Genomic DNA, 15,046 nt, shown 5'->3' with positions numbered 1-15,046 from the left:
GCTGTGAGAGGTTCTTTCTAATTGGACCCCTTAATGACATGTCACCAGGACTTCCAGAGAAGCCAAGTGGGGTTCAGGGCCCAGCATCAGTCTGTGGCCTGGGAATGTGCAGGTTGCCCTGTAAAAGAATGTACTTACATGCCAGAGGCCTTTGCATCTCTTTGTCTGTCTCAGGAGGAAAAATTACAGAATTGATTGTACACATGTGACCGATGTATTTGCATAGTGTCCATGGGGCCCATTTTCCTTTGTATCTTTCATCTTTTTTGTGTGTATCACCACCCCGTTTCTACCCCCCTTGAACTCCATCGCATTTGTAGGTAAGGATCACAGAGCAACCGAATGCTCAACAGAAAAACCTCGGGTAAGCCAGTGCTTAACTTACATGTGTCAGCACAGCCGGGGGAACACCCCCGAATGCAGTCTGAAGCATTTCTGAAGCCCCCTCTGAACGCGTAGTGCTTTATACCCTTCATTCAAAAATGCAAGGCAAGAGCAGAGCCCTCTGGCTGGGCTTTCAGGCTGCCTACTTTCCCACCGTGAACTAGGAGATTGCAGTGCCAAGGGGCAGTTATACTTTGTCTCCTCACCTTTTTGTCTGTTCCAAGACTTTTGTAAAAACAGTCTGCTACCATCCTGCCATTTACATTGTCTTGCCTCATTCTTCCCAAACCCTTATCCCATTTTTTTTTTAATTATTTCTAGCATTGTATGCTCTAGATTGTAAGCAACTCAAGGCAGCTAATGCTCCTTCGTGTCCTCTAGGATGTAACTGCTTAATCAATGTTGGCAATTCTCCTGGCAACTAGGGACTTGAGGTGTTCTAGAATTCCCATCCTCTATACCGAGCACTGGAGCCCTGGTGGCACAGTGGTTAAGAGCTCAGCTGCTAACCAAAAGGTCGGCAGTTTGAATCCACCAGCCACTCCTTGGAAACCCTATGGAGCAGTTCTGCTCTGTCCTGTAGGTTCGCTATGAGTCAGAATTGAATCCATGGCAATGGATTTGGTTTTTTGGTTTGGGTACCAGTCATAGTGCCCTGCTATCAGTGAGTGATAGCAGATGCGACATAGTCTAAGGAAGAAAGCTATATAGTTTTTCTTAATGTGTTTTTCCCCAGGTGACTCCACCTAAAGAATACTGGCCTGAGATATTAACATCTTGGCACACGCCACTTAAGGAGGTCCTCCGTAAACACAGGTTGACCAGAACGCTTGCCTATGTCACTTCAGTTCCTGCTATAGCTTTGTGGCACAGATAAGATGATGTCACGAGAACCACTAAAATCCTTTTCCTTACCCAGCTGCAACCATGCAGCTGAAACATGGCAAACAGGTTGACATCTTGCTGCATTTTCTTTTACCGCTTCTCTTTCTCTGATGGTTGAAGTGTCCATGGACGTAGGTTTTCTTTACTTGCCTTTTTTTTTTTTTTTAGTTTCAGCCAGAGTCCCTGTCAGCAAAGGATCACAGAACAAAAATAACTACTTGCTGGCTCCGTTACCTAAGAGCAGGATTCAGCTTCAAAGCAGCATGCCAGAAATGGGTCTCTTTTGTCTTCCTTCAGAATCCCCCGAGACTTTTTCAAAGAAAAAAAAAAAAAAAGAACAGAAACAAAATGTGTTGTCTGAAAAGCCGTGTATGGCACATGGAAACCTAGATTCATTCTGTCAAGATAGTGAAGGCAGGCAGGACTGGGGCGCTGGCTGTCACCACTCAGAACCCTCACGCTGTGACGTTAGGAAGTGGAAGGCGCTCACACCTTTCATCTCACTCAGCAAACAAATGAGGAAATTGGAATCCAGAGGGGGCTTTTTTTGCTTAAGTTTCAACTGTTAGCTGTGTGATACATTTCTAGAGCCGTGGGTAAAAGCATGTGCTTTAGGTTCAACCATATTTGGGTTTAAAGATGGACTCCTCTACTTATTTACCCGAATGACCTTGAGTAGGTTAGCCTCTCTGTTTCCTCCTGTGTGAGTGGTGATGCTACCTTTCACCGTTGTCCAGAGGGTTACATGAGATACCAGGTTTAAGTGCTGAGCACTGTGCTTGACACACAGTGAACACTCAGCAAATTACTGACGCATAGTAAGTACTCAGCTGTCACCAACACTGGTGTTAAAACGTGGATCTCCCAACTCCTATTCAGATGTCCTTTCACGTTATCGTATTACTGCTGTGTTATTGTTCATTCAGCAAGAATTTCTTTCTACTAGGTGCTGAGCTAAGCAATGCACTACAGAGGTAAAAAACATAATCCTTGTTCTCAAGGACCTGAGCATTCAGTGGGATAGGTAGACAGGTAAACTGCCAGTTACCTGCCTTGAGAGGAGCAAAGGATGCTGGGAGAGCTCAGAGGAGAGGCCCTGTTTGGAAATAACTTAAGTAATTTAGTGCAACACCTATGTTCTTTATGGTCAAAAGACCAATGAAGGAGTCTGAGAGGTGGTTCACTGTTCCCCTACAGCCTTGTTACCAGTTATAATGAAAGTAAACGCAACCCTGGTGGCACAGTGGTTGAGCGCTACAGCGAGCTATGGCTGCTAACCAAAAGGTCAGCAGCTGCAATCTACCAGCTGCTCCTTGGAAACCCTGTCTTATAGGGTCACTATGAGTCGGAATCGACTCAGGGTCAATGGGTTTTTTTGGGTTAATGAAAGTGAATTCTGCCAAGATATGAACACTTATTAAATGAATATTCATTTAGAAACAGGCTCATGCATCCATCCTGTTTGGCAAACTTGGTAATGTCCCCACCTGTCTGTCATTTTAGGCATCCAATCTATGTAACTTCAATATCATTTATTTTATCAATGAATGAGTCTATTTCTAATATTCACCATGCTGATTAACAGCCATTCATTTCACCGTAAAAACACTTCTAATATTTATTGAGCTAAAAGGGAAAGGCTCCAGTATTGGTCAACATATGAATAGGCTGAAGGGCTGTTAGTAGGCAATTCATGTTAGCTGGCCACCCCTGAAATATGGGTGCTCAATTAGGGCCACCGACCATCCCTATGCTGAAGCCTAAACTAATTAGAACACAGTTTTTTGTGTCTGTAATTAAGATATACCATCATAACCATACCTGTCCCATGCTAGAAGGTCAGGAAAGGCATCCCAGAGGAGATAAAGCTCAATCTAGTCTTAGAAAATGAGGGAAAGGGTGTCCCAGTCAGACATGGGAGTGATTCTATATGTCTTAAATATGGGAGCATGCGGAAGCCTGGTAAAAGACGGATGAAGGTCCAGATCACAAAGGGCCCCAGTTTGTGGAGTTTGCTTTTTATCTTGAGGGTAAGGGTTGCCATTAGAGGCAGACAGAATGATCAGAAGACTTAAGACAATTGTCCAGGCAAGGAAAAGGTCTCTAACCTAGGCTGTGTCAGTGGAGTCAGGAGATGAGATTGATTCAAGTCCTAGCTGTTTTTCCCCAGACACCATAGGTCTGAGTTAGACGTCCTTCCTTCTTTGAGCTTCTGAACTAGCTCTCCCAGCACATGAACCTGTGTTGAAATTGCCTCTTTACTTATGGTAACCCCACGTACATGTACATCCTGGTTACCATCCTTGAGCTCCAGTCTCTCTCCTCAGAGTGCACTGACAGATGGGTGCACCAGCAGTGTGTACACAGGGTGGCTGCCAAAGCGACATGTGTAAGAAACACAAAGGAGCAGTCATATTCTTGGTTTAAGCCGAAGATTCTCTATTGACCAATAGCTGAAGACAGTGTTTGGTGACTCTGCTGTCAGCACTGGTCCTGCCAAGAGCTGGATTCAAGCTCTGAGGGTACAGGAGCGATGCCCTGCAGGGCTCTGCTAGCTTCTCAAGGCAGGTGTCTCATGTAGGAGTCACTGTTCTACTCAGCTGCCGCATGTCGGGTTCTGTGCTTTTGGTTCCGTGAGCATATATATTGAAAATCTTATGCAACACAAACATTTCACACTTCAGATATTGTCTTAGGCTGGGTTCTCTAGAGAAGCAAAACCAGTGAAGCATATCTATAGAAAGAGAGAGAGAGATTTATATCAAGTGAATGGCTCTCACGGTTGTAGAGGCTAGAAAGTCCCAAGTCTATGGGTCAGGCTGGAGGCTTCTCCTGATGCGCACAGCTGCAGGGGCTGGTGAACCCAAGATCAGCAGGTGAGATAGCAGGCCACCCACTGGCTCACAGGCCACAGAGGCTGAGGAATGCCATGATCAGCAGGTAAGCTGCTAGCTCAAGTCCCAAGAACTGGAGGTCAGATAAACAGGAGCCAACGGCAGGATCTAGAGCGAGAGCAAAAGCCCATGAGCCTTGCCAGAAAGCCCACCTATATTGGATGCAGGCCACATCCCCAAGGAAACTCCCTTTCAACTGTTCGGCTGCTCATAACAGATCTCATCATGGAGGTGATTACATTATATCAGATCTCATCATGGAGGTGATTACATCATCACATAGCTGCCAAACTACATCATAACTGCCAAACCACTGAGAATTATGGCCCTGCCAAGTTGACTCCCAACCTTAACCATCACAGATATTGTTTGTAAAACCTGTATTATTAACTCTAGATTAGAAATATTTATGTAAAATTTCTTCTTCTGGGCTATAACCGATAACTTCAGTAATAAAGTTGGAAGGTACATGTGCTTTCCTGGACCTTTTTCAGAGTTTGACCACGGATGATTAGAAATATAAAAATTAGGAAGCACTGACCTGAGATAAAAAAAATTGACATAAAGGCCCATTACAGTGGACTCCCCAGAATAGACCAAACCAGAGGTGTTGACAATGTCTGAGGTGGGCCAGAGGAGTTTAGAGCTAGTTGAAGGCAGAATCAGAAACCACTGAGCACAGGAAGCAGCTCTTCCTGGAGGTGGCTAGAGAAAACATGAAGCAGGGTCTTTTGTAGCAAAGTTGGGGCTGTTACGTGCAGAAAAACCAGAGAAAGCACTTTTGTTTGGCATCTGGATCACATAGCATGGGTATACTCTAGCTGCTGGTGTATTTGCCGAGAGCCTGAGGGGCCAGTGCTCTGGCTGAAGAGTATCCTCAGGCTGGTGGGGCCCCTGGGACAGTCAATACTTTCCTCAGAGTGCCTACCTCCGGGAAGGGAGAAGCCACCGGGAATGAGGGAGTGGAAAGCCTTTCCAATCACTGTGACTCATTCTGTGAGTATTCAGCAAGCCTCTGCTAGGTGCCAGGCCTCAGAGAGACAACAGTCAGTGACATTCAGTTCTTTCGCTCAGCAAATCGACAAGTTAGTGGTGGACCCAACTGGTGGATTTAATGGTCAAGCCTCCCAGAAACCGATTATCAGTGTCTCAAGTATATTATAAGAATTTGGAGCTGATTTGGTTCCAGGTGGACTGGTGAGGTAAGATTTTTATACCCCAGTGCCCAGTCTTGCCGCTCATATCAGGAATATAGAGAACTATACTTGCTTGTGGTTTTTACTGAACTGCGGGTTCTGGGTTTTTGTTTTGAGGGAAGAAACCTCACAGAGTCACTGTTGCCATAACAACAGGAAAAGCTGGCTGCCCTGTCTCAGCTGGCCAGCCCTAAGAATTGCTGATTGGTAGTTTCACAAAAGTCAAGGAAATGTGAAAAAGAAGAACGGGCTGAGATAGATACAGTGTTTTCTTGCCCATCTGATGGTGGCTTCGATAAAGATGCGTTGGCCTTTTTGTGTCTCACTCATAACTCTTTCCTGCAAGTTGCCTGTCCTCGTAAACAGCAAAGCGATGGCCCTTAATGGAGGTCCATCTCTTTCCTTAGAGGATTTATCTTAGTTAGGACTTACATCTAAATGTGATTTCAGTGCTTCTGCTGATATAAAGAAAGAAAAAAGAAGAAAAACAGAGGCCATGGTTTGATCTTGTTTGGGCCTGGGCAGGGTTTGGTTACCTTCAGACATCTGGAGGGTAGTCAGCCGGAGGGCAGTGATTTGGGAGGAAGTATAGGCGTTCTTCCTAGTTCAGAGGACAGAGCTGGTAGCAGTGGGTAGCCACTCTGTAGATGAAGGCGTCAGCTTGGTATGAGAATATGCTAACAGTGGAACAGGCTGTCTTACACTGTAGTGCCTTACCTCTTACCACAGGTATTCGATCAGTGCCAGGATGCCTGTCACTCAGAGCTGCTGCAGAGGGACTTCTGTCACGGGGGAGGTGTTGGACTGGTTGATTTCTAGGTCCCTTGGAACTGTAAGATCTTATGATTCCGTAGATGTATTAAAGTCAAAAAAGGAGCATTGCCTTAGTTATCTAGTATGCTATAACAGAAATACCACAAGTGGATGGCTTTAACAAAGTTTATCCTCTCACAATCCAGTAGGCTAGAAGTCTGAATTCGGGGCATCACCTTCAGGGCAAGGCTTTCTCTCTCTGTCGGCTCTCAAGGAAGTTCCTTATCATCAGTCTTCCCTTGGTCTTGGTGCATCTCAGCGCAGGAACCTCAGGTTCAAAGGACACACTCAGCTCCTGGCACTGCTTTCTTGGTGGTATGAGGTCCCCATGTCTCTTCACTCACTTCTCTCTTTTATATCTCAAAAGAGATTGGCTTAAGGCACTACCTAATCTTGTAGATCTCATCAATATAACTACCACTGAGCCATCTCATTACAACATAGCGATAGGATTTATAACACGTAGGGAAATCACTTCAGATGACAAAATGGCAGACAATCATACAATACTGGGAATCATGACCTAGCCAAGCTGACAGATGTTTTGGGGGAACACAATTCAATCCATGACAGACATGTTCATTGATGTACTGAATGGTTTGTTAGACACCAGCATCCAGCCTGAGCTAAGAGTATGTTGTCTGTCAGAGAAAAACCCATCTGTACTTAGGCAAGGAGGGACTTTGTTCAAAAGGGTTATTGCAATAAGGGGAGGGGCTACTGCGATAGAGAGATCACCGACCATAAGATCTGCAGGCATCTCAATGACTAAGCAGAAAGGATGTTCCTTTTGTACGGAGGGGTCAACAAGGCTAAAAAGGACTAGGTGAGGGACCGTGGGTGGCATGGTAGCAGTTAAAACCTCTTCCTGAGGACAGCTGACATCCAGCAGCTTGAAGACCACCTCCCGAGATAGGGTGGTCCATCTTTAGGAACGGTGACTAAGATAGTTCTTCCTTATGCTGGGTGATTCCTCTCTACCCTGTGACCCTGGTCCTTTCTCTTGAAGCCACATAGAACCTGTCTAGTCCCTTTCTCATGTAGCAGTCCTTCCAGTCCTTCATTTAACTGAGGTCATGAGCCCCCAGCCCCTGGTCTTCTCTTATCCTGGGAGAACACCCACAATTCTCTTCCTCTGTCCCTTCCACCCCACTTTGACTGCCACCTTTTTACTTCAGGTGAGGTCCGTTAGAGCAGAATGAGATCATCACCTTCTCTATTCTAGATTCTGTGCCTGTAAATGGAACCAAAAGAGCATCAACATTGTTAGCGGCCATTTTGCATGGTTGGCTCACAGTGGACATGTTGATGCCAAACTGCTGATTCTTTTCCCCCATCCTGCTGATCCTATCCTGTGTAAATACTGCTGCCTTCTAGAGCCGTGCGCAAGGCTCTGCTGACATTTCAGTTTATGACCTTTGGGAATCGTATTTTCTCATCCCATGCATTGTTACTGTCAGTTGCTGTTGAGTTGGCACCGACTTATGGTGACTTTATAACAGAAGCAAACATTGCCCAGTCCCGCACCATCTTCATGATGTTGGCATGTTTGAGCCCATTGTTGTGACCATTGTGTAGTGCCCTCCAACCCAGGGCCTCATCTTCCAGCACTGCATTGGACAGTATTCTGCTGTGATCCATAGGGTTTTCGTTGGCTAATTTTCAGAAGTAGGTCACCAGGTATATATTTTCACCACAATTTTAAAGAAAGAGGGAAAAAAATAAAAAGTAGTTCACCAGTCCTTTCTTCCTAGTCTGTCTTAGTCTGCTGAAACCTGTCCACCATGGGTGACCCTGCTGGCATTTGAAACACTGGTGCCATAGATTCTAGCATCAAAGCAACATGCAAGCCACCACCACAGTAGGATACACTGACAGACAGGTGGTAGAATCCATGCATAGGCCTCTCTTGTCTTTGCCCAGGTCCTGGATGAAATATTTAACAAAGCCCAGGATCGATTCCTGCAGCTCGTCATCAGAGACCTAGCTCACCATATGACTGAGAGCCAGTGGGTGTGACTGTTCTGCGTCTTCATGTAACCTGCTTTGTGGACAGTCGACTAAGATTGTGTGCACTGAGAGAGCCAGGGCACATGAGTCTGTCATTATGGGGCTGTATGTGAGACTAAGAGCCGATGGGTGTTCTCTCTTCCATCCTTGTACCCTCTGTATATGAAAGGGAGCTCCCTTATCAAAGCAGGTATTACCCTCATGTCTCACATCTTGGAATTTTGGAACCAACTGCACTTGAGAGTATCGATCAAGCTACATCTGCGCATTTCTTCTCCAGCAGCATTTCCTAATGAAGCCCTTAGGCACATCACACAATGTATAGCAGAGATCTTACTTTTGTCTTCAGTATGTGTGACAGAGTGACTAACAGCCCACTCGTATGCATGAAGACCACTCAGTAGGACATTCTTAATTGCACTGTGCTGAGTTACCACCTATTTGTAAAGGTCAGGGAGCCCTAACAGCAGAGCTTTGCAGAGCGTCAGTTGCTCTGATGTCTGTGGCGTTTCCCCCAGAAGCTAAACGGCTGTTACTGCAGAGCAGAGCCTTCTGTCTCGATGCCATCCCCAGCCAGTCAGCGTGCCACCCATTCCTTTAGGATGGTATCAGAACGTGGGTTTGGGGATGTTCAGGAAACATTGAGAATCTCCTCTGGTTAAAAAGGAAGGAATAGAAGATGCATCGTGAGCTGGTGCTTAATGCAGAATGTTCTCTGTCTGACAAAGTCACTGCCTTTGGACGTTTGTGTTTTTTGTTGTTTTCTAGCCATATCCTAGGGGCGTTCTAGTTATGACTTACATTAGTTCTTCTACTATGACGTGAATATGTTTTAGCTTGTTTTTTTTTTTTTTTTTTATAGTGAAATATCTGCTAATGGCATGTACATCTAGCATATCCTTAAAGAAGTGGTCCCACTCTACATGGTTAAGTCACTTAACTTTTCCATTTGTTCACTGAGTCACTTAAGGCTACCTTTTTATGGCACTAAAATGAGACAGTTACTATCAGTCTCTGGCAACTTGACAGCACTGGATAAGAGAAAATGAAATTATACAGGTAAGAAATTTCTTTACGATCTTCGAAAGGAAGAAATTATTTAATTCTAATGACCTCTCTCGCTGTTTCACTTTTAGCTCTTAGAAGCCTTCTTCTAACAATGCTGACTGTCTCCTTCTCCAGACTTCCCGTTTTCTCCAATAGCGTCGTGATTCCCCCATCAGTCCATGCAGTCAGACCATTCCAGAAGTCTCCTCGCTGGCCCCTTCCCCTCTGTCTTCTGCAACTCCAGTCCATCTGCCACCTCTGCTAGTGCTTAGGACTAACTTCAGTGGCTCCCTGTTGTATGTACTTTTAGGTTGACAGTCAGTGTTTTCGATGTAACACCAGCCCACATTTCAGCTTCAGTGTCTCTTCCTTTCAGTCTGCTTTAGCCAAAGGAGATTTCTCACTGTTTGCTGAGCACACCCAATCCCACATCCATGTTATTTGCTCTTCCTCTCCTTTCCCCAATCTGGTGTGTTCTTCTTTCCCTCCCCTTATAAGTATTGCCCAGTTTTTAGCATCCAGTGTATGTTCTGCCTTATTCAAAAATATGTATTGGGCACCTGCTGTGTGCTAGGCTTGGGTCTAAGCACTAGGGATCCTGCAGGAATCAGTCTCTGCCTTCATAGAGCCCACATCCTGGTAGCAGGGCGGATAACAAATAAAGATATAGTGTATCAGGTTTTAAAAAGTGATGGAGAAAAAAGCATGGTGACGAGATAAAAAGGGGGGCTGCTTTGGAGTGGTTATGGAAGGTTGATAGGTAACGTTTTCTGCCGGAAAAAAGTGGAGGTGCTGACCTTGTGAATAAGTGGGCAAAGCACATCCTAGGTAGAGGAACAGTAAACGCAGAAGTCTTGAAGCAAGAGAAGGCTGGTGTGTTCCAGGGACAGTGAGGTGGCACTGTGCCTGGTCAGTGGGCATGGTGCTGAGCACTCCTGGCGGTTCTTGTCCTCGTTGTGTTCTATCTCGCTGAGAAAACAGAAGCAAGTGGAATCAGTTGAGAATACGAGAGGGTGAGAAATTTGAGGAGGGAAAGGTGTGAAATAATCACCTGTGATAGTGGTAGAGTGAATGAACTAGAGAAATAATGGTTTGTTGATTATGGACTTGAGGTTCACAATCATGAATGTATGTATACTTCTTTGAACTGAGCACCTCTTTTCCTGAAATTCTTACAGCAGTTATTGCCCATATTTCTTTTGGCACTTGGTATATGCTAACTTCTATTGTTATTGCTCTTGGTATCTGGCCTAATGTTCTAACTTGTTATTTGTTGGGCTTTTTTTTTTTTTAATGTGTTATACCCCACCTGGTTCCTCTGCCACTTTGAGGCACCTTCCAGTGGGCACACAACAGAAAGGGACAAAAACAAATAAATAATTGAGGGTATCAGGAAAATGAAAATATTCTTGAGTATATTACTTAAAATAATAGCTTTAAAAAAGCACCTGGGAAGGAGAAATGTTGAGTGAAACTTTTTTTTTTTTTTAAATCTCTTCTATCTAAAACAGGGCAGTTTATTGAACTTTGGTAATAATGTTTAAACATTACTGTAATTATCAGTTGCCATCAAGTCAATTCCAGCACATGGCAACCTCTATGAGAAGTGCACTTGACTGCTAACCAAAAGGTTGGAGATTCAAGTCTACCCAGAGCCACCTCAAAAGAAAGGCCTGGCTATCTACTGCCCCCCAAATCAGCTATTGACAGTCCTGTGTTCTACTCTGACATACATATGTTAGAACCCTCAGTTCTAACATCCATAGGGTCACCATGAGTCAGAGTCAATGGCAGCTGGTTCACTGGTTTTATAATAATTACCGTGATACCTGTGTTTGCACTATCTCAGTTTTCTTCTTCTGGAGATTTCACCTTGATTCCCAGAAAAAAAAAAAAAAGTTTTACATGTACTCAGTATATTACATTCTTACAGTTTATACTAGCATGTCAGGAATATTTGGTAAAGACTTCAGTGCTTGCCATGAAACTTGCTCAGAAGAGCGTTCAGAGGCCTCTATACTTTGGGTATGTGCTTTGCATAGCTCTCATATGCATGGTAGCCTGGACGGGCATGGCAGGACCAAGGGGCCCCCTGGGCCAAAGTGTAGCTTCATTCCACAAAGGAATCTAAAAGGGACTTTCTTTTTGAGACAATTTTCTGGATTGTCCGAAAAACCCAAACCTGTTGCCATCGAGTCAATTCCAACTCATAGCAACCCTATAGGACAGAGTAGAACTGCCCCATATTGTTTCCAAGGAGTGCCTGGTGGATTTGAACTGCCAGCCTTTTGGTGAAGAGCCATAGCTCTTAACCACTACACCACCAGGGTTTCCTTATGGATTGTCACACTTGTAAAAAGTCCACAGTGACTACCAAAAACCAAAACCCATTGCCATCAAGTTGATTCCAACTCATAGCGACCCTATAGGACAGAGTACAACTGCCCCGTAAGGTTTCCAAGGAGCACCTGGTGGATTCGAACTGCTGACCTTTTGGTTAGCAGCCATAGCTCTTAACCATTATGCTACCAGGGTTTCCATGATGACTACAGTATATAGTTTTTCTCATTCAGCACTTAAAAAATGCTGTTCCATTGTCTTATGGTTTCCATTGTTTCTAATGAGTCATCAGTGATAATTCTTATCATTGTTTTCTGTGCCATGGTGTCCCTCTCCCTTGTCTTTGAGGAAAATGAGAAGCACTCATTTCGTTAGCTACTGGGAGTTTTGGCATCTGATAACTCTTCAGCTCAGTCCTTTTCCAGGAATTGTCCTCAACTAAAGAGATCCATCTTGCCAACATTTACAGCCTCTTCTGAGGGCAGCCTGCATCCAGTGGCTGGCCACTGCAGCATTATAAAAGCCAGAACACCTTGTCTTTATGCAGGACAACTCTTCAAGGCTGTCTCATCGCCAGAGCTCTGCTTTGGATCACCTGAGGCTTTTGTTGTGATTACATCATAGTTCAAATTTTCCCTTTTCCTAATCCTATTTCCTTTACTTCCCCACAGGTTTCACCCAGTTTACCTTCTCACTTCAGCTTCTGCCCTCACCTCCCAACAGCCAAGTCCTACAAAGAGAAATGAACCAACAGTATTTCTATCTTTCAGACAGCAAAATCCTGTCAGAAATAACTAGAGTACAATTAAAATGCAACAGTATTCTTTTTCCTTTGGTTTATAATTACATTGTTAACACGTGTTGAGTGTTGCTAATTTCAGAGTTAAATCAACTGTTCCAGTTGATTCCCTGTTCCTCTTATTCTCAGGTAATTATTTTTAGGTCTTTCTAGTTAAGATGGGCGGGAACACTAGAACTGAAAATGTTTCAGCAGTCACGGCTCTGATAGAAAAATCATTAAGGACCCTGCCCCTCAGAAGACCGCTTTGTCATAATTGCTGCTCCACAATGGCATCTGTCAAGATAATTGTTTGACTTTCTTCTTAAGTAGGCAACAATCAGACAATCAAAGGGCAGCAAACCTTAATTATGTGTATGAAATGAATGCTTTCCCTGTTTCGATTTTTTTTTTTTAATAAGGCAGACACTTGGCCCATGAGTAATACAAAGGTCATTTCTGACTAGAAATAGAAGAGTGCCACCCAACTCAGAAGCTTTCCTTATAACTCTGCTTCACATAAAATGACATATTTCTGGATTTGGGGGGATCTTCCTTTGCTGACCGCCCCCCCAAAAAAAGCAGTAATAGAGTGACCATAGTGTACCACATAGCAAGATTCCAAGTTTGCCTAAGATAGTTCCCACAGAAGGGAAGAGGTTAGGGATCCCAGCCTAATTGTCATCGGTTTTCATCTCCCAGTACTGTTATTCATTTTTTCATTTCTATTTCTAATGGTCTTTGATCCTGACATCTCTGATAGGTATGTGGTGGTGTCTCATTGTTGTTTTAATCTGCAGTTCTCTAGTGACATACATTGTTGAGCATCTTTTTATGTGCTTCTTGGCCATCTGTATATCTTATTTATTAGGTCTTTGTTCACATCTTTTGCCCATTTTGTAATTAGATTGTTTTATTATGGTTGAGTTTTAAGAGATCTTTGTATATCTCAGATACAAGTCCTTTATCAAATACATGTTTTGCAAATACTTTCTCCCAGTCTGCAGCTTATCTTCTCATTCTCTTAACAGTGTCCTTCACAGAGCCAAAGTTTTTAATTTTAATGAAGTCTGACTTATCTATTTTTTGTGTGTGTGTGGATATTGCTTTTAGTGTAGTATCTAAAAATCATGGCCAAACTCAAGATCACCTAGATTTTCTCTTATATTATCTCCTAGAAGTTGTATAGTTTTACATTTAACATTTAGGTCTGTGACCCATTTTGAGTTAATTTCTGTGAAAGGTGTAAGGTCTGCGTATAGATTTTTTTTTTTTTTTTTTTACATGTGTATGTCCATTTGTCAGTTGACTATATTTGTATGGACCTATTTCTGGGCTCTCTCTTCTATTTCATTGATTTTTTTCTTTTTTGCCAATATCACAGTGTATTGATCAACTTATTATTTTTTAATCTGTTTGGGAATTTGAGGTCCCCATTCCTGTGAGGCAGTTAGACTCTGATGGCCAACCCTTTTCAGTAAATCTGATCCTTGTCAAGATAAGCAGCAGGTTTTAATGAATGTGACCAAGGAACTACATTCAGAAAAACCAAACTCATTGCCCTTGAGTTGATTCCAACTCCTAGCGACCCTACAGGGCAGACTAGAACTGCCCCATAGGGTTTCCAAGGAGCGGCTAGTGGATTGGAACTGCTGACCTTTTGGTTAGCAGCTGTAGCTCTTAACCACTGTGCCAGGAACTACGTTATCTAAAAATTCAATATACCTTCTGCAGTTGCCTAATCATTCTTTTTTTTAATTCATTCTTTTAGGCATAAGGAGATCATCAGCTTTTGTCAGCACAGATTTGCCTCAGGTTGTAGTCTTTCAGAGCAGGTTAGGCAAGGGGCAGCCAGGCATGGACAAGTACAACATTGATGCCTGAGACTTGAAACCAATTTGGGGACGTTTCTTATTGTGAGGGAGAAAATGAATGGACAAGCCAAACAAGAAAAAGGACTTGTGTTCTGTTGTCTAACAGCACAGCGTTTACGTAGTGCTGACTCATAGTTGGCCTCCCGAGAGATCATCCTGGTAGGGTTCTCAGAGAGATGTAGTATGAGCCCCCCACAAAACTGGGCAGCTCAGGTTGTCCATAGGAAGCCATAATGCCTTACACATTTATTGCCCCTTCTGTTTGTCACAGTTGTGGTATGGTGGGCTTTAGGGTCAGACCTATTATCAGGAGCTTCCCCATCTCTTATGAACTGTCTTTTCGCATGTCTGAACCTCAGTGTCCTGACATGTGAGATAAAAATGATAAATTCGACGTCACTGGGTAGTAACATATGCCCAGGAACCATATGTTTTCCCATCTCCCTTCCCTTCCCTCACGAGCCTTGTATGGTGGACCATGCAAATATTTTGTTTTAGAGATGAGAAAACTGACATCAGGGATAGCTAACACAACTAATTAGCGCCAGAGCAAGCCCAGAGTTGTTTCTGTGATGGCAGAAAGCAATCCTGAGCACCTGGTGTGTACCCAGAAATGTCTTCACAGCGTGTCTGAATCTCTCACTGCAGAACCTAGCTTAGCTCTTAACAGAGCTGGTTCTCCCTGGGCTTTGTCAGGCCAGCCTTCCAAAATGCATGTTTAAGCAGGACACCGATGTCTAGCTCATTTTAATCAGCTGCTCGTTCTCTCTCCTGGGACTTTGATACTTCATAGGCCTTATGGGATGAGTTTTGAAGTTTAAGAAG

The 15,046-nt window shown here is 43.7% G+C and overlaps 1 protein-coding gene across 12 annotated transcripts in view; it reads left to right on the top strand.

Moving 5' to 3' along the window:
- The window catches only part of VPS8 (VPS8 subunit of CORVET complex), a 275,359-nt gene that overhangs the window by 248,329 nt on the left and 11,984 nt on the right, over window positions 1-15,046 (top strand). Inside the window, exon 46 of one of the 12 annotated variants that reach the window (XM_049881069.1) lies at window positions 1,438-9,039. The exons of the other annotated variants lie outside the window; for them this stretch is intronic. Within the exon in view, the coding sequence (XP_049737026.1) occupies window positions 1,438-1,659 (222 nt within the window). The 3' untranslated portion in view covers window positions 1,660-9,039. Of the gene's footprint in view, window positions 1-1,437; window positions 9,040-15,046 lie in introns of those variants that run through there. 12 annotated transcript variants of the gene reach the window in all.

The sequence above is a fragment of the Elephas maximus genome, chromosome 1 (genome assembly GCF_024166365.1).
Source record: "Elephas maximus indicus isolate mEleMax1 chromosome 1, mEleMax1 primary haplotype, whole genome shotgun sequence".
Taxonomy (NCBI): Eukaryota; Metazoa; Chordata; class Mammalia; order Proboscidea; family Elephantidae; genus Elephas; species Elephas maximus.
This window is presented reverse-complemented; position numbering and strand designations above follow the sequence as displayed.